At 50.2% G+C, this 18,641-nt stretch overlaps 1 protein-coding gene across 3 annotated transcripts in view; it reads left to right on the forward strand.

Annotated features, from left to right (window-relative positions):
- NUP214 (nucleoporin 214) overlaps positions 1-18,641 on the forward strand; it is a 101,399-nt gene that overhangs the window by 60,464 nt on the left and 22,294 nt on the right. For all 3 annotated transcript variants that reach the window (XM_088453320.1, XM_088453318.1, XM_088453319.1), the window contains exons 23-29: positions 512-664; positions 745-844; positions 2,036-2,111; positions 8,672-8,771; positions 10,134-10,224; positions 10,978-11,042; positions 11,487-13,118. In XM_088453320.1, coding sequence (XP_088309446.1) covers positions 512-664; positions 745-844; positions 2,036-2,111; positions 8,672-8,771; positions 10,134-10,224; positions 10,978-11,042; positions 11,487-13,118 — 2,217 coding nt within the window. The remainder of the gene's footprint in view (positions 1-511; positions 665-744; positions 845-2,035; positions 2,112-8,671; positions 8,772-10,133; positions 10,225-10,977; positions 11,043-11,486; positions 13,119-18,641) is intronic.

Genomic DNA, 18,641 nt, shown 5'->3' on the forward strand with positions numbered 1-18,641 from the left:
TGGAGCCTCGGGTGAGCAGCTATTTTGGGCTGCCATATGAAGCACACTCTCACAACATTGTTTAAGTTCGTTTTAGAATCCAAGGTCGCCAAGTATGTTCTGATTTCCATACCCACCTGGAGGGTGGCTTAGTTCTTTCTCTTGTCCAGTCTCTCTGGTTCTCTCCTTTTGGAGCTTGGTTTGAAAATGAATGGAATTCCCTGCAGGATGGGAGGAGCATAAACTGATTGGATTTATTAGACTTCTAATTGAGGTTCTAGCTCACCAGCATCCCTAATGGATTCAGAGAATTGGATTTAATATTTAGTATGAAAATACCATCTTTTCAACACCCATGTGTAGAAATTTTGCTTGTGAGGCAGCAAAAACGTGGTTATCAATACATTGCACATAATCTAATAAAGTTGGGAATGTATTCGGGAAGTGTGGAAGTCTTTGAAATGTGTTTCAGCGTCCGTTTCCCCTTTTTAAATGTCCTTCAGCCTCAGAGTGAGTGTGTTTGTTTTTCCAGCCGCAGTCCCTGCTCAGTCAATAAGAGTGATCCCACAGGGGGCTGACAGCACAATGATAGCCACTAAGACTGTCAAACACGGGGCTCCCACTGGCACTGCGCCACAAGCTGCCGCTGCTGCCCTGAGGAGACAGATGACCAGTCAGGTGCCAGGTAACTGTCACTCGCATCAATACTTACTGTGAGACGGGCTCAGTTCATTGTCATTTATCTCTCGCTTTATCTATCTGCAGCTTCTCTCACTGAATCCACCCTGCAAACTGTGCCACAGGTGGTCAATGTGAAAGAATTGAAGGGCAATGGGCCTGGACCAAACTTTCCTACAGTGATTGGGTAAGGTTATAAATCGAGTTATCTATATAATAAGTGAAAGAGCCTGTCTGTCTGTCTGTCTGTCCTTTATGCACGGCCAGAGTTTTAGACCTAGCTCCAGCCAAATTCACTCCCACTGACATCACTAGTGATGTCAGTGGGGCCGGCTTCAGACGGTAGGCGTTCCCATGGGAACGCCTCCGTCTGGCAGGCACGCCCACCAAAGCGGGCGTGCTGTCAATCAACATCGACAGCACGCCCCCTTTGGTGCGAGACCCGGATCGATGGAGAGCCCGTCGCTCGCCGGGTCTCGCGCATGCGCACGACGGAGCTCCCTCCGTCGTGCGCATGCGCAGTGGGGGAACAACGACCCACTCGCGAGCGTCCTGCGCTCGCGAGCGGGTCTGAATGACTCCCATAGTGTACTAGGTACTTAGTTAGTATTTCTGTAGCAAAGGCATTGGTTTGACGTCGCAGATCATATTCTCAATTTTGCTAATTGCTACTTCATCTTCTAGGGGACACTGGAATATATTTCCTCCCATCGTGCTACTTTTTCCTTACTTTTGCGTCTTTGTTCCCATATAGTGTACTAGGTACTTAGGATTAGTGTTTTGGCGCGGATAAGTTGCAAAGTCTTTGCCGCGTTAAATGGGGCTCTTTTGAGTATAGGTGTATGTGGACAGATCAGTACTTATTGAATTTTTCGCACTTTAGTTTTGGGTGGTGATCAATAATTTAAGCTGTAATGCTTATCCTTTTATTAACTCACACCTGCTCTACTCGCTTGTTTCAAACTCAGAGCGGTTCTGTCACTTCTCTTCCCGCTTCATGTAAATAAGGTTGATCCCAAGTGTTATCACATCGCTGATAATTGGAAAGTGGTGGCTTCAGTTGCATTGGGAAGGGTCTGTCGCCATACCTAGCTAGTAGCAGCCCCCACACTATTTACATATTCAAATGCTCTACTTATTCTACTACGACCACTTCAGCGTTTCCCGTCAGGGTGGAGACACAGAAGGGGAGGAGTTACAAACATAAAGCATATTTTGTATTAGGTGCCAAACTGTAGATCTGTATACATTTTATGTATTCTTGGGAGCATGGATGCTTTGTGACGGGATCTGGTTTGCGTCGATGCCAGATATGGTGCTGGCCGTGCACTTGCAGAAGGAAACTGTGACCTGTTCTTTCTTTCTTTTTCCCCCTAAGGCCGTCTGTGCCCCACTCTGCTGCCCAAGTTATTAACCAGGTACTGGCAACAGTGGGCTCAGCCCCAGCTAAGCAGGTACGGACTTCTTCTATTTCTGTGACTGCCTTTATAAATGTAAGTGCTTTATATAACATTTGATGTATCGGTGTAAAATCACTATCCATATGCATTGTGTTGTCTTTGTATGCCTTATTTTCTGTATAGCTGTATAGCCCACTACTAGTCTCCATTCGCTGTTTGCTATTTTTTATCTATAACGTGCTATGGCGGTAATGCTATGGCCTTGTATCCAAGCGTTAGGCTAGGTACCTTGCAGTTTGCACATTTCCGTTCAACGACCTACCAAAAAGAACTAATCTCAGAATCTTCTGTTTTATCATCACTGGGCCAGACAACAAATTTGGGTCTCAAAGAACGTCTGCCACTTATCTGGCAAGGGCCATTCCTTTGCCCATACGGTATTGGGCAATTGTGATGACCGTCGCCAGCCACTATGCCTGTCGTCCAGGGTCTGTGGTGGATGCCGGGAGCCAAGCTACAGATTACATTTTCTAATATTAAGAGAGATGTTAAGCTCTGTGGTCCAAGGTCATCTTCTAATGTTGGGGAACACTTACCGATTAAATCTGTGTACACACTATGCAATCCATTGCACAATATATCGTTCCAATGCGGATCGGAAAGGTATGACGTGCAGATCGCATAGTGTGTATGTCTGATTTCGTGTGCCCGCGGGTCGTTCATCGTATCGCTCCGGAGCATGTGCAATGCTAAAACCTGATTTAAGGGGGAGAGGTATCAAGCTGTCTAAGTAGGGGACAAGGAGAAGTTTCCCATAGTGACCAATCAGCTTCTACCTATTATTTAATAGAATACGTATAATTGATAAATGCTAGCTTAGGAGCTGATTGGTTGCTATAGACAACTTGTCCATTTCTCCACTCTTTAGGAGCCTTGATACATCGCCCTCTAATTCTGCAGTGGCCCCAAATGGTAAACTTTTCATTCCTGGGCCCAGGTTTCCTAAAAGTTGACTTAGTGACCCCTGGGCCACAGCACACAGTAATTTAAGAGCACTGGTGTTTTTTATTTTCATTATGTCTAGATACATTGTGCATCTTGACCTAATAACCAGTAAAAATGGCTGTTACACATGATAATCCATTTCTTCTTCAGGGTCCATAGGGGGTCCACAGGGATACCATGGGCAAATGTGGTTGGAGTGATCCGGGCACCAAACAGTTAAGCTGTCAGCTCCCAGGATGCCTCGGGTCTTCCTCCACATATGCCCCGCACCTGGCCACGGGCATTCAGTTGTTTGTTTGGTGCGGCCGGATCAGTTGCACCTTCTAATAGGGGGACTGCTTAACCAGTCCCAAGCTTTTTCTTTTGTATTGTTTCTTCAGAGCAAGCAGCATTAGACATCTTAATGGACGCCGATGCTGCTGCTCCATCTACCTCCGCCGGTACCGCAATACCAGTAACTGGACTGGTGATCTCGGCGAGTACCAGCAGAGTTTGGCTAGTGGCAATTCTGGGACCCAGGATTGCGGCTGGTTACACGGAGATGCAGGTAAGGAACTTGCAGGAAACCGCATGTGGCAGTCGATGCCTCCGGCGGTGGAGACCCGCCAGAGGTTGCTGTAGTGGGGCGACCGTTGTGTCCGCTCCCTCCACTAAGACCATCGGGGCATAATTGTTGGGCGCCAGGGAAGGTAGTAGCTGCGGTCTACGGGCCAGCGTAATCGGGGATTAATACATCATAGGGGAGGTAGGCTTTCTCTGGCAGCCCCTCCCCAAGCCCAAACGGCGATCCATCCAAGGTTTTCCCAGTGTCTGGGTTGCTCCTCCTACCCTCCTCTGTATACGAGATGCCCAGCAACAACTTGTCAGTGCTCTACTGAAGCTGCTGGTCTCAGGAGGTTTTGGGTCTAGTCTCCCTGTATACCTCTCCTCAAAGGCCAGGTTATACAGTGCTCAAATCCTAACAAACCTTGTTTTTTGGGTAGTTGATTCAGAGCCCATTGCAAGTATATTGTATGCATTGTATGTGACTTATGCTAGCTCTGCTATGTTGTTACTGTCTTTATTTTCTGTACTGTCAGTTATAACTATCACTGCTATTTCTTCTCAACCCTTTGCTACAGGTGTATGGGGAATTATTTTTTTTGTCTCTCAATTGTACTTCACATTTATTGTTATTTGTGAAGGCGGTCACATTTACACTTTTTTTAGTATGTCTAAAAATAAGGGTAAACAGGAGATTGAGGCCCCGGTACTGGTGTCTTGTAAAAGCTGTTTGGTGGGCTTGTCCCCTCAGCGCACAAACCATCCTGTATAAAATCCTATTTATTATAAAGAAATACCTCACCAATCCAGTCTACCAGCCCCTGTACAGTAGCCATCTTGTGTGTCCTCCTTGTCTCAGGTTATGATGCTGCTAGTGGACCGTTTGGCTGTTCTCATGCTGCCTCCCATAATGGGATGCCCACAGCATTTCCAGACAGCTATGTTTCCCCCCCATATATATCCTTCCTGGATGGATGTTTATACCCACTCAAGTCAGAGTACGGCTCAGTCAGCTGCTGCGTGTCAACAATTGTTGCAGGCAAACAGACCGGTAGCCATGAAAGCACCCAAGCGGACGGTATCATCTCGTCAGTCCGCCCAGCTTGTAGATTCTGACGCATCATCAGAAGAGTAGGATGATGCGCCGGGTTCTTCTCCAGGGTCTATCTCAGGATCTTCTTCTACAGTGGATGTCCCTTCTTTGGTGAGGGCGGTCAAATCAATCCTAAATATAGAGGATGACGAGCCAGCTCCTAGACCTAAGGCTCCAGTGTTTAAACACCATAAGGTGGTGAAAGCTGAGTTTCCCAAGTCTGAGCAGCTCACTGAACTTATGGGAGAAGCATGGAGTTCTCCTGATAAATTATTCCATGTTACAAAAAGATTGGCATCTTTGTATCCTTTCCCACCTACTGAATGTACTAAGTGGGAAGTCCCTCCTACTGTGGATGCTCATATGATGCACTTAGCATGCATCAGCAGCTTCGGTTGTTGCTCGTAGAGCCCTTTGGTTAAGGTCATGGAAAGCAGATGCGGGATCCAAGAAGGCTCTGGAATCCCTGCCTTTTTATAGAAAAATACTAATGGCTATTCTGGCCAGCCTCAAGATCTGCAGGTCTGCCGTCAACAACTACATCAAAGCCTAGGCAGTCCTCTTTTCGGTCCTTTTGTCCTCAGAACAGCCTTTCTCCAGACCGTCTAGTTCTCGCAGGACCACCAAGCCGCAAACTAAGAGGTCTTGTTCCGTCAGATGTCCATCTTCCAAGCCGGACGACAAACCCTCACCTGATGGGTGGGCCTCCTCCTGGGGGATCCCAGGGGGTGGGAGGCCAACTTGTTCATTTTGCGGACTCCTGGCATCAAACAGACGCCTGGGTCAGAGAAATGGTCTCTCGGGTATGCCCTCACCTTCCGAAGGCATCCCCCCCAGAATTTTTTTTGTACAACTCCCCAGATTCTATCAAGGCTTTGGCTCTCCAGGAGTCCATTTACTCCCTGTTGTGGGCAGGGGTGATTATCCCGGTTCCTGTGGTTCAACAAGGAAGGGGTTATTATTCCAATCAGTTTTTAGTTCAGAAATTAATGAGTCTCATCACCCTTTTCTGAATCTGAAAACTCTCAAGTTTATATGTGTACCCAAGTTCCATATGGAGACTCTTCGGGTCAATTATTCTGGCAATGAAACCTGGGGATTTTATGGCTTCCCTGGACATTCAGGATGCGTATCTGCATGTGCCTATTACGCCATCCCACCAACGATTTCTAACATTTACTGTCCTGCAACAACATTACCAATTCCAGGCATTGCCCTTTGGTCTATCAACGGCCCCTCGGGTCTTCACCAAAATAATGGCTATTATGATGGCCCACCTCAGGCGTCAGGGAGTCAGAATACTGCCATACTTGGACGATTTCCTGATATTGGCACAGTCTCCAGCTCTTTTACAACACCATCTCCAACTGAACATTGCCTGCCTACAGACGCACGGCTGGATCATCAATTGGAAGAAGTCCTCCCTCCCTTCAATACAGTGGATGCTACATGTGGGGGCACTTCTGAATTCTCAGGCATAAAGGGTGTTTCTGCCAGGGGACAAGATTTCGGCCCTATGATTGCGCAAATTGCTCCCCAAGCAAAGGGTATCCATTCTATCAGCGATGCAGGTCCTGGGGCCAATGTTATCCACCTTCGACATGGTGGAATATGTTCAGTTCCACTCCAGGCCTCTGCAACAATTGATTCTCTCCAGGTGGAACGGGTAGTATCATCTAATGTGGTCCCAGGGGATCCTTCTCACTCTGTAGGTTCGGCTCTCTCTCTCGAGGTGGCTACAAAAGTCTCATCTGAACAAGGGTCGCCCATTTTGGATTCCAAATTGGGTGCTCCTGACCACTGACGCCAGTCTTCGCGGATGCGGGGCGTTGACAATTCATCATACTTTTCAGGGAAGATGGACAAATCAAGAAAGTCACCTGCCCATAAACATCCTGGAGCTTCGTACAGTATGCAAAACGCTCATCCTGGCACAGGACCTCCTCCAAGGCATGCCGGTCTTGATCCAGTCAGACAACTCGACCACAGTAGCCTATCTCAATCATCAAGGAGGCACGCGTAGTCAGGCAGCCATAAGTGAAGTGGCAAACATTTTGATCTAGGCAGAACTTCATCTTCGGGCTTTCTCAGCAATATTCATCCCGGCAGTCCGCAACTGGGAAACGGACTTCCTAAGTTGTCAGGACATACTCGCCGGAAAGTGGGGGCTCCACACCTGTAGTCTTTCAACTTCTGGTGAACAAATGGGGATTACCAGACGTAGGCCTCACGTCACAACCACAAGGTACCCAGGTACGGGCCAGGACTAGAGATCCCTCAAGAGTCTTTGTGGACACGCTGGCAGTAAGGTGGGTCTTCAAGCTGGCGTACCTCCTTCCTCTGATTTCTCTCCTCCCAAGGGTCCTCAGGAAATTCAAGCAGGAAGGCTCACAGTAGTACTGGTGCTTGGCTCAGGCGCCATTGGTTCACCGACATACGGATTCTATCCATAGACACTCCGTTTCCTCTTCCTCTATGACCGGATCTATTAGCGCAGGGTCCCTGCTTGCATCCGGACCCACCTCGTCTATCTTTGACGACGTGGCTCTTGAGTCTTCCATCTTAAGAGCCAAGGGTTTCTCCAGCTCTGTGATTCAGACAATGCTTAGGGCACAAAAGCCTTCCTCTGCCCGCATCTGTTAGTTTGGCACTCCTTTGGTCCATCGGTGTTCCCACAGAAAGTATGACCCTAAGGTTTTTAGGGTTTCCCGGGTACTTGCTTTTCTCCTGGCTGGATTAGACCCGGTCTCTGCCTGGCCACCCTGTGAGTACAGGTTTTTGCCAGTTTGGTTCCAGCGAAGGATCGCTTCTCTGCCGAATGTTAGATCTCTTTTTCAGGGTATTCTTCGAGTTCAGCCACCCTTTGCCCCACTGATGGCAACGTGGGATTTGTCTTTGGTTCTCAAGGGTCTACAGGCTCCCCCATTTGGACCTCTGGAGTCAGTAGATTTTAAGTGGTTGACAGTGGTTGCCCGCAGAGTCTCTGATTTGGCAGCACTCTTTTGTCACTTCCCCTTTTTGATTTTTCATCCTGATAGAGCTGTCCTCTGTACACGGGCAGGTTAACCTCCCTAAAATAGTATCCCGTTTTCATGTGAGTGAAGAGATTATGGTTCCAGTCTTCAGACCTTTCTGTAGGTAAAGCCTCCCTGGATGTGGTTCGTGCTCTCCGTATCTATGTGGATCGTACAAACTCTTTTAGAAAATCAGATGCTCTTTTTGTGTTGTATGGCTTTCACAAGCAAGGCTGGCCAGCTAACAAACAAACTCTGACTTGATGGCTGTGCATGATTATCTCTCAGGCTTACATGCAGGCTGATCTCCCTGTTCCAAACACAGCGACAGCACATTCTACTCTGTCTGTGGGACCATCGTGGCCGTTTCGACTTGGTGCCTCTGCTGAACAATTGTGCAAGGCAGCCACGTGGTCTTCTGTCCACACTTAGGTTCTACGCCTTTGACACCTTTGCCTCTTAGGATGCTTCATTTGGGCGGCGGATTCTCCTTTCTGTTCAGGAGCGTCCCACCCTTAAGGGAACTGCTTTGACATCCGCATGGTATCCCTATGGACCCTGAAGAAGAATATAAGAGTTATGGTAGACTTAACTTTGTTAACTCCTTTACTTTGAGGTCCATAGGGTCCACAGGGCACCCTCCTGGGGAAATTTTTCTCTCTATCACGGATTCCCTCAACTTTTGTGAGAGTGTTTCTGGTGTACATTGTCCTTCCTTCTGCTCTTTCCTTTTCCTGCCTTGGTCTTGTTTACAAAACTGAATGCCTGTGGCCAGGGGCGGGGTATATGTGGAGGAGGACCTGAGGCATCCTGGGAGCTGAAAGCTTAACTGTTTGGTGCCTGGATCACTCCAACCACATTTCCCCATGGTATCCCTGTGAGCTCTATGGACCTCGAAGAAAAAGAGTTAACAAAGATAAGTCTACCATAACTCTTATTATTTCTTGTGATCTTTACAGGTTCCTCCAGCTGGTGGTTTAAAGACCCACTCCGCTCCTCCAGCTTACAGCAATGTCGCCACACAGCCAGGATCACCGCTGGCACCCAGCAAGATAGCAGGTCTGCTGACAGTAGCTGTAAAACAATGTATTGCATTATTTTGATTCCAGTTTGTAAATTTTATTTATAACAGTCTACATGAGTTTCTCGTCATTTGCTTCTATGAAGATGTTCAGTTATAGATGGATAGATAGTGATAGAATAGACCCTTAATATCAGCTGTAGCACCTGCAGGCTAGAATAGTAACTGCTTTGGAGAAATAACTTCATCTATTTATAAAAATATATTTTTGATGTAACATCTGCATATTATGGAGAATATTTAGTTATTCACATCAGTCCCCTGCCCCAGGGAAGCTTACTATCTATATTCCCTAGCACGCTGACGCACACATGCACGTACTATAGGGCGTATTGAGAATGCGTTTAACCTACCAGTATGTTTTTGAAGCACCAGGAGAACGTTCATGCAAACTCGGGGAGAACAAACAATCTCCACACAACTAGTTCCTTGGTTGGAAATTAAACTCCCAGGACTTCAATGCTGTAAGGCACCAATTGTAACCACTATGCCATGTGGAATTAATCTATATTAGTTAGCAGCCCGTCCAAATGACTGGACATTGTCGCAGCCGCAAAAATGTCCAGTTTGAGCGCTCAAACGGGTCACTTCGGTCGCGTCTGCTCGCCAGCTCAGCGGGGGTTGGGAGTAGAAATGTCAGCGCCGGCCGCTGTGCGGACCTAAAGGGAGCAACAATTGAATTGTTCCGTCGGGCGCCATCTAGTGGGCTCATTGTTATTATCTCCATTATGCTGAGGGCAGCATAGACACAGGCTGGTGTTGGGCATCACCCACAAGACATACAGCACTTGTTCAGAAATAGAAACATTCATATCTATCCTCCATTGAAACCGAGGTCCTTGGCTGGAGATGAGCGTATGGTGCCATTAGCAATGACCCATTATGGGTAATTCCTGTGAAATCTTTTAATTATAGAACTTCTTTGTCCAGACCCTGAGTGACACGATGCTGGAGGATCTGTATGTGTCCCATCTTTCGCTTACATTGGTTTGGTTTTCTGGCTGTGATGTGTTATTATTTGCACCTCTCTCCATAAGGGAAGGGATGGAAAGCTTGTACACGGAGACACAGTAGTACAGCATTAAACTCATGCCCAATCGGCTTGCTGTAATCAGCATTGACAGAGGGGTAGGAACCATTGACTGTTTTGTAGCGCCAGCTTGCCGAGCTCTTAGGCCCAAGGATAAGGACTTTATAAGAAAGGCGCCAGCGATGTCCAGATCGTATGATTGTTTTATCCTATTGGCTCCTTTTCTATTTTGTGATTTATTGACCCTCGTCTTTCACCTATTGGAGCGCACCACCTAATGCTGTCTTTCCCTTTCTACCTGTGTGTTTAGGACAGGCAAACCTGAAATCCGAAACACGGGTAGCTTCCCCTACCAACTCTGGTGTCCCTGGTAACAAAGCTTTCCCATTTTCATCACCCAGGTAAGGAGGTTGGGTCTCTTACAGTGATGCTGTCTGTCTTTCCCGCTCTCCTGTCTGGGTCATCTCCCCCTCCCCCACTGTTCATAATGAGCTTGTGATGGGGTTATTTTTTTTTTTAAGAAACTATGGGCCTGATTCAGAGCCACTCGTAAGCGGCCGCTCGTTCGTTCCGAGCGATGTTTGCCAAACTGCGAATGCGTACGGATCCTAATACGCATGCGCGAACCAGTTAGTGCGGCCGGAAATCGTTTGTTCGCTAAATAGCGAATGCCTGCTATTTTGAGTGACAAGAGGAGGCGTATGTGGGTGGTAACGGGGGAAGGTGCTTGAAAACGGGGAGTGGAGATCCGAACGCAGGCGTGCTTAAAGGTCAAAACGGGCGTTTTATGGGTGTGCATAATTAATACAGCAGCATCATTGACCACGTCACTGGGTTATTTTATAGTCAGAACGCTGGCGTAGTTTCCAAAAAACGACCGCAAGTTTTGTTCGCTCGTTCAGACCTAGAGGCGTGAACAGACCGCAAAGAGCTAACGGTTCATTTGAATAGCCACCCCTTTTTTCAGAACGAACAACCGCAAATAGCGTCCGGCTCTGAATCAGGCCCTATATCTTTGGAACCTTTGATAGCCCTTTAGTTCTTAAATTAAGTTGCCTTAATTAGAGATTGGGTTACTATTTGTCATGAATGTATGATACTGTGTATTACTTGTACTACATAAGTATTATTTGTGACCTCTCTCTGCCCTGCAGTGGTGTGTTCAGCATGGGTTACCCGTCACCTGCTGCGTCATCGACCCTCGCAAATTCGGCTTCAGGTAACCTAATCCGCAGCGAGTTGAAGCTTCCTTTCCTACTTTAAAAATCAATATTAATAATAACTGTAGCTCTTAATGTAACAATTTCCATGTTTGACGTGGATGAAGAAACCTCATGTGTGCTACCTGCAGATTGGTTGTCGATCACTAACAGCGCCATCTAGAGTGTGCGGAATGGAAGTGCATCATCTTAGTTTTTGAAAAGAGCCTTGTCATTTCACTAATGCAAGTCACTGCGATGTATTTACCCACCTTTTACATAAAGACATCCTTCTTTTAAATAACCGATGAGAAATGGAAACCTTCCCTTCAGAACTATATAAAATAAAATGGATGGCAGTGTTGGCTTTCTTTTATAACTTTGTGTTTTTGGATAAATTGTATTACTAGTAAATTTGTTTCCTGGCAGAGCTGCTGTACTTACCGGTATTTTTGTTGTTTCAGCAAAGGATTCTAACCAGCCAGCAACTTTTATGACTGGTGCAGGAAACAGACCCCCATTTGGCTCTGGATCTGAAGTTTCCCAATTTGCAGCCCTTAAATCACCTTCCTCATCTTCTATGGCCCCTGCAGACTCCACAGTAAGCCTTAAACCTACTGCTGTCCAGTCGCCACCTGCACTATCCACCTCCTCTGGAGTGGCCTCTACACCCAAGCCTGGGGATGGTGCCACACAGGGCTTTGCTGGTGGTGAGACTCTGGGCAGCTTTTCAGGACTTAGAGTTGGCCAAGTTGAGGATGCACCCAAAGCAGAATTTCCAAAAGTTATGCATACCACACAGCCAGTTAAAATACCAAATATTGGCCAATTGACTGGTTTTGTTGGGGGATTTCAACCTTCCAAGCCTGCAGAGCCATCTTCAACCACCAGCAGTTCTTCAACCATGGTTTTCGGTAACATGCAGTTACCAAGCACAGGATCCATAGCTGGTCTCTTCAACCCAGGTGGCATCAAGCCAAATATCTCTTTTGTGGCACCAGCCAGCACAGCACCTGCAGCAGATGACTCCTCTACTATTCCTGCTTCTCTATCCTTTGGAGAATTCGTGTCTCCTGTAACTTCAGTGCAAACATCTGCGACTTCGATTGCTGGGACTTCAGTCACAGCAGATCCTAGCTCTCGTGGTGTGGAAATCAAGCAGCCGGTAATGCCCGTAAAATCTGCCACCGAACCTGCTGCCCCTTCACATCTACAAGCTCTACTTGCTGTTCCAACTGAGGTCAGGAGAGATCCAGCTTCTAATCAAACTGCTCCAACAGCATTAAGCACCGAGCCCACAGCCCCAGCTGCCATTCCTACACTTGGTACATCGCAACATGCTTCAGAAACATCCGCCTTTCCAGTTGCAGTGGGCTCAGGGCAAAACGCCCCTGCCACTTCCTCACCAGCAGTACTGGTCGACCCTCCACCGACTCTGGCAAGCACCATGTCCGTAGGCCTGCCTTCTCAGACTCCAGTGTTGGTCACTGCAGCTCCTACCACAGGGCCCGCCAGTGCACAAGACACATCTGCGGCAGGCTCTGCATTCGTCCAGCCGTCTGTTGCATCATCTCCAGCAACAACAACTGACCATGTCTTTGGCCAAGCCAAGGCAGCTAGTCCGACTTTGTTTGCTCAACTGAGCAGCAATTCAGCCGGCACATCAGGGAATCCTGCCGCTGGATTTGGATCATTTGGGGTGACAGAAGGAAGTGGAGGTTTTGGACAGCCTGTGTTTGGTCAAACAACGTCGTTCTGGAAAGGACCTGCTGGGTCTGCCAGCAGTTTCTCCTTTGCACAGTCAAGCTTTGGGTCGCAATCAGGCTTTGGTCAAACTCCAGCCTCTACAGCTGCTGTCAGCAGCAGCGGTAGCCTGTTCGGGGTCTCCTCAGCAAACACCATCAGCGCAAGTTCATTCTCTTTTGCACAACCTTCAAGCAGCAGCCCATCCACCGCAGGAGGGGGACTCTTTGGGCAGAGCAGTGCCCCCGTCTTTGGACAGAGCTCCACCTTTGGACAGGGTGCCCCTATGTTTGGCAGTGCGACCTCTACAACTACAACCTCATCGTCTGGGTTCAGCTTCGGGCAGGCACCAGGTGAGCGGTTTTGTATTTCTACTTCAGGGTCCATAGGGGTCCACAGGGTGACCTTGGGGTATAGCTGGATCCTGGATCCTCGGGCACCACGGAGTTAAAGCTTTTAGCTGCTCCCAGGATGCACTTGGGTCCAACCTCCCCTATACCCCGCCCCCGAGCCACAGGCACCTCAGTTTTAGATGGTGCCCGGCCGGAGTCGGGTCACCCTGCGGGGTGGGCTGCAGGAGCAGCCCCCTAAAGCTTTTAATTTTTTATTGAACTTAGTTAAATTTATTTATTTTTTACTATAAGTTTTTTCTCTAGAGCAGCAGCGCTGGGCTGTCTGTACAGACGCCCACGCTGCCGCTCCTTCTCCCTGCTGGCGCCGCGACGCCAGCACTGAACTGGGGATCGCGGCGGGGGAAGCCAGAGTCTGTACTAGCCGGACTCTGGCTTCCCCCGGGACTGCTGCCGGAAGACGCCGGGGAGATTAAGGTAAGCCGCGCACCGCTGATTAGCGGCGGTGCGCGGGTTCCTTGTAAATGCAGTCCCATGCCCCCGGTCTAGGGGACAGACCGGGGGCGCTAGCGGTGGCGGTGGGCCCCCCCTCCAGCGGAGGCATACCCCGCCAGACCACTAGACCACCAGGGTTAATATCGCGGCAAGCGGGATGCCGGCAACCCGGGGGTTAATATGCTAGCCAGGGGAGGAAGCCTTCCCTGTCTAGCGGCTCCTCCCCTCAGCTCAGCGCGCCTTTCAGCTCGGAGTCTGGCGTCGCTGAGCTGCAGATACTCGGCCACTCCTCCTCTGAGGTCTCCAGCGGCCATTTTCTCTGTGGCAGCGTGGATACTCTCAGGGAGCACGCGGACCGGTCCCCCTGTGTACCTCTCCCCTGCAGAAGGACAGTGTACACAGCACTATAGCCCTCCCAGACACTGAATCTGGGAGGTTGATTGTAGTGGAAAGGTGCAGTGAGTATATCTTCCTGCATGGTATGTGACTTTTGCTAGTGCTGCCTGTCTGTGTCTTTTTTCTACTTACTGTCAGCCTGTACCTATCCCTTTCCTTCTCCTACAAGCCCTACAGGTGTGCGGGGGAAGGGTGTTTCTACTGACCTCACCTATATAGATCACGTATTTGTGAGGTCCGTCACATACAGTTGTGTGCTACACAGTACCATATTGTGGGCTGTTGTTCAGCACACTGGTGAGTGCGCACGTTTTCTTCCTAAGTCATGTCTGAGGAGGAGATTGAGCACTCCGGGGCTCCAGCATTGTTCTCCTGCAGGCGCTGTTCTGCAGGAGTGGATAGGGAGGATTTGTCACAGGACGGCCTGTGCGGACGGTGCCAGGCGGTCCCTGGTACGTCTAAACCTCCCATTTCGCAGGAGCCACCATGGGCGATGTTTTCCCAGGTGCTGGTGTCCATCGCGGACCGTCTGTCGGTCCCGACTGCCGCCCCTACTAGGGCGTTGCCCCAGCCTGCCATCCCCCATTCCCCGGGTGTCCCACAATTATTGCAGACTCCCCCGGGGTCTCAGCCTGTTGGTCCCTATGCGGGGTTGCCAATGTATATTCAGTCCACCCCTGTGGCACAGCCGGCTGTGGTGCCGTTTCAGGCTCCTGTGACAGCTCCTCCACCCTGGGTGGATGCGCTTTCCCACACTGTCCAAGATTTGGCGGCAGCATCTTCGGCTTTTCAGTCGATGTTGCGCAGTGACGTGCCCTCCAGGGCGTCTAAACGCTCAGTCATGGCACAGGCTGCGCATCTTTCGGATTCTGAGGGGTTCTCGGATGATGGTGAGGTACAGGATGACTCAGCCTCAGATGCCTCAGTCCAGGAGGTAGACACTAAGTCTTCCATCAATGTGCGGGCTCTGGTTAAGGCGGTGCGGGCTATTCTTCTGATTGAGGATGAGGCACCCGCTCCCAAGTCAAGGTATCCTAGTTTTAAAAAAGCTAAGGTTACTTCTACAGCGTTCCCCTTGTCTGATCAGTTGACTGATCACATGGCGGTGGCCTGGCAGACGCCCAGTAAGCGTTTCCTGCCACAGAAACGCTTGGCGTCCAATTATCCATTCCCGGAAGCGCATTGTAAGAAATGGGAAACTCCGCCTGCAGTCGATTCCCATGTAACACGCCTCATCAGGAGTGCTACTTTGCCATTGCCGTCTATATCCTCGCTGAAGGATCCTACGGACAGGAAGGTGGAGACTTGTCTAAAGTCTATTTATTCTCTCTCAGGGGCTGTAGCCCGGCCGTCCATGGCCATCTCCTGGGTGGCCAAGGCCATTGAGGGGTGGGCCAACGCCTTGGAGGACACGTTTACGGATGAATCTCCGGACGTCCAGGGGGCGTTGTTAGGACAGATGAGAGATGCCGCCTCCTACATTGGAGAAGCATCTTTGGATGCTAGCCTGTTGACCTCTAGGGTTTCGGCGGCAGCAGTGTCTGCTCGTAGATCCTTGTGGTTGCGGTCTTGGAGAGCAGACGCGGATTCAAAGAAAGGCTTGGAGGCCTTACCTTTTAATGGGGAATTACTATTTGGTCCGGACCTGGACAAAATAGTAGATACCCTGGCAAAATCCAAGTCAGCCTTCCTCCCTTCAGCTACTACACCTGCTAAGGTCCGGAGCTCGGCGTTTCGTTCCTTTCGGGTTCAGGGCAAGGCAAAGGGTCAGTCCTTCCCGAGGCAGTCCGCACCCAAGACCGCCACAAAGCCAAAGAAGCAAGCCTGGAGTGCTAGGCGCCCTTCTTCCAAGCCAGAAGATAAGCCTTCTGCGTGATGGGACGGGCCTCCCTCTGGGGGACCCCAGAGTGGGAGGCCGACTTCTTCAATTCGCCCAGTGCTGGCACAATACCACCACGGATGCCTGGGTGCGAGAAGTGGTCTCCCAGGGGTACGCCCTGTCTTTTCGGCACAGGCCGCCTTGCCAGTTTTTTTGCACAAGTCCTTCTCAGGACAAAACCAAGGCCTTGCAGGTTCAGGAAGCCATAGAGGCCTTGCTGACGGCGGGGGTCATTATACCCGTACCACAGTCTCAACGTGGGATGGGGTATTACTCTACGCTGTTTCTGGTGCAGAAACCCAATGGCTCTCATCGCCCCATCCTCAATTTGAAGTCCCTGAACAGGTTTCTCAGGGTTCCCAAATTCAGGATGGAAACTTTGCGTTCCATCATACTGGCGATGGAACCGGGGGATTATATGGTCTCCCTGGATATCCAGGACGCCTACCTCCATGTGCCTATAGCAACATCGCACCAAAGGTTTCTGCGGTTTGCTATTCTCCACAACCACTACCAATTCAGGGCTCTACCCTTTGGTCTCTCCACGGCACCAAGGGTATTTACCAAGGTGATGGCGGTCATGGCGGCTCACCTTCGGAGCCAGGGGATACGGTTGCTACCGTATCTAGACGACCTCCTCTTGCTGGCAAGCTCCCCGGAGGTACTGATCCAGCATCTCCACCTGACGGTCGCTTGTCTACAGGCGCACGGCTGGTTGATCAACTGGAAGAAATCCTCCCTCATCCCATCACAACGGATGGTTCATTTGGGGGCCCTGCTGGACTCTCGTCAGCAACGGATTTTTCTGACTCCAGAGAAGGTCTCCTCCTTACAGCTGCGGATTCACAGTTGTCTGAGCAGTGGCAGAGTGTCGGTGCACTCAGCGATGAGAGTTTTGGGGTCCATGGTGTCGGCATTCGACATGGTGGAGTTTGCCCAGTTCCATTCCAGGCCCCTGCAGGGGCTGATTCTTTCAGAATGGAACGGATTGCCACACAGGATCCGCTCTCAGATGCTGGTGTTGTCCTCGGAGGTGCGTCTGTCCCTAGCCTGGTGGCTGCAGACAGCGCATCTCCTGGAGGGGCGCCCCTTTTGGATCCCGGAATGGGTTCTGCTCACGACAGATGCCAGTCTCCGGGGTTGGGGGGCGGTGACAGGCTCCTTGTCACTTCAGGGTCGTTGGTCGGCGGAGGAAGCGATTCTTCCCATCAACATCCTGGAACTGCGGGCAGTATACAGAGCCCTGCAGTCGTCCGGCACCGCTCTTCACGGAAGGGCCGTTCAGGTGCAGTCAGACAACGCCACCACGGTGGCGTACATCAATCACCAGGGAGGGACTCGCAGTCGAGCTGCGATGTCGGAGGTGTCCCGCGTCCTGGCTTGGGCGGAGCGCTATCTTCCAGCTCTCTCGGCAGTTTTCATCCCAGGAGTCCTCAATTGGGAGGCAGACTTCCTCAGCCGTTACGATGTGCATCCCGGGGAATGGTCGCTTCATCCAGAGGTATTCCAACTACTCGTGGACAAGTGGGGGCTGCCAGAGCTGGACCTGATGGCGTCCCGTTACAATCACAAGCTGCCTGTGTACGGGTCAAGGACAAGGGATGCAGGCGCAAGTCTGATAGACGCGCTGTCGGTGAAATGGCTGTTTCAACTGGCTTACTTGTTCCCTCCGATATCTCTGCTGCCTCGGGTCCTGCGCAAGTTCAAACAGGACGGAGGCACACTGATCCTGGTGGCCCCAGCGTGGCCCAGAAGGCCGTGGTACTCCGATCTGCGGAGCCTGTCCATCGACGCTCCGTACCTCCTACCTCAACGGCGGGACCTGTTGTCTCAGGGGCCCTGTCTTCACCCGGATCTGGGTCGACTATCTTTGACGGCGTGGCTCTTGAGACAGCCGTCCTGAGGTCTCGGGGCTTTTCTAGCTCCGTTATTACCACCATGCTGAGGGCGCGCAAGCCTACTTCCGCGAGGATCTATCACAGAGTGTGGCACACTTACTTTCAGTGGTGCGAGGCCAGAAACTATGATCCCCAGGTGTTCCGAGTTTCGCGTATTCTGGCTTTCCTTCAGTCCGGTTTGGACTTAGGATTACGTCTTTCTTCACTGAAGGTACACGTGTCTGGTCTGTCGGTGTGGTTCCAGCGCAGGATCGCTGCTATGCCGGACGTACACACCTTTTTCCAGGGTGTTTTGAGAATCCAGCCTCCCTTTGTGCCACCTGTGGCCCCGTGGGATTTGGCGGTGGTTCTTAGGGCCTTACAGGGTCCTCCTTTTGAGCCCTTGGAGTCAGTGGAGCTCAAGTGGCTAACTTTTAAAACTGTTTTCCTCTTGGCAATTGCTTCTGCCAGGAGGGTTTCAGATTTGGGGGCGCTTTCTTGTCGTCCCCCTTTTCTGATTTTTCATCAGGACAGAGCGGTGCTTCGCACTCGTCCTGATTTCCTGCCTAAGGTGGTTTCCAGGTTCCACATTAATCAGGAAATTGTTGTACCAGCCTTTCAGTCACCTGATCTTTCGGCTGGGGAGACTTCCTTAGACGTTGTAAGGGCACTCCAGGTTTATGTGGACCGGACTAGTTCTGTGAGGAAGTCGGATTCTTTGTTTATCCTCTTTGGTTTTCACAAGAGGGGTTGGCCTGCCAACAAACAGACTCTAGCCCGTTGGCTTCGTTCTGTTATTATTGAGGCTTATATGCAGGAGGGTTTAGCTGTTCCAGCCTCTGTTAAGGCTCATTCCACTCGGTCCGTGGGCCCTTCTTG

The sequence above is a fragment of the Taudactylus pleione genome, unplaced genomic scaffold, assembly GCF_031769625.1.
Source record: "Taudactylus pleione unplaced genomic scaffold, aTauple2 ptg000579l, whole genome shotgun sequence".
Lineage (NCBI taxonomy): Eukaryota > Metazoa > Chordata > Amphibia > Anura > Myobatrachidae > Taudactylus > Taudactylus pleione.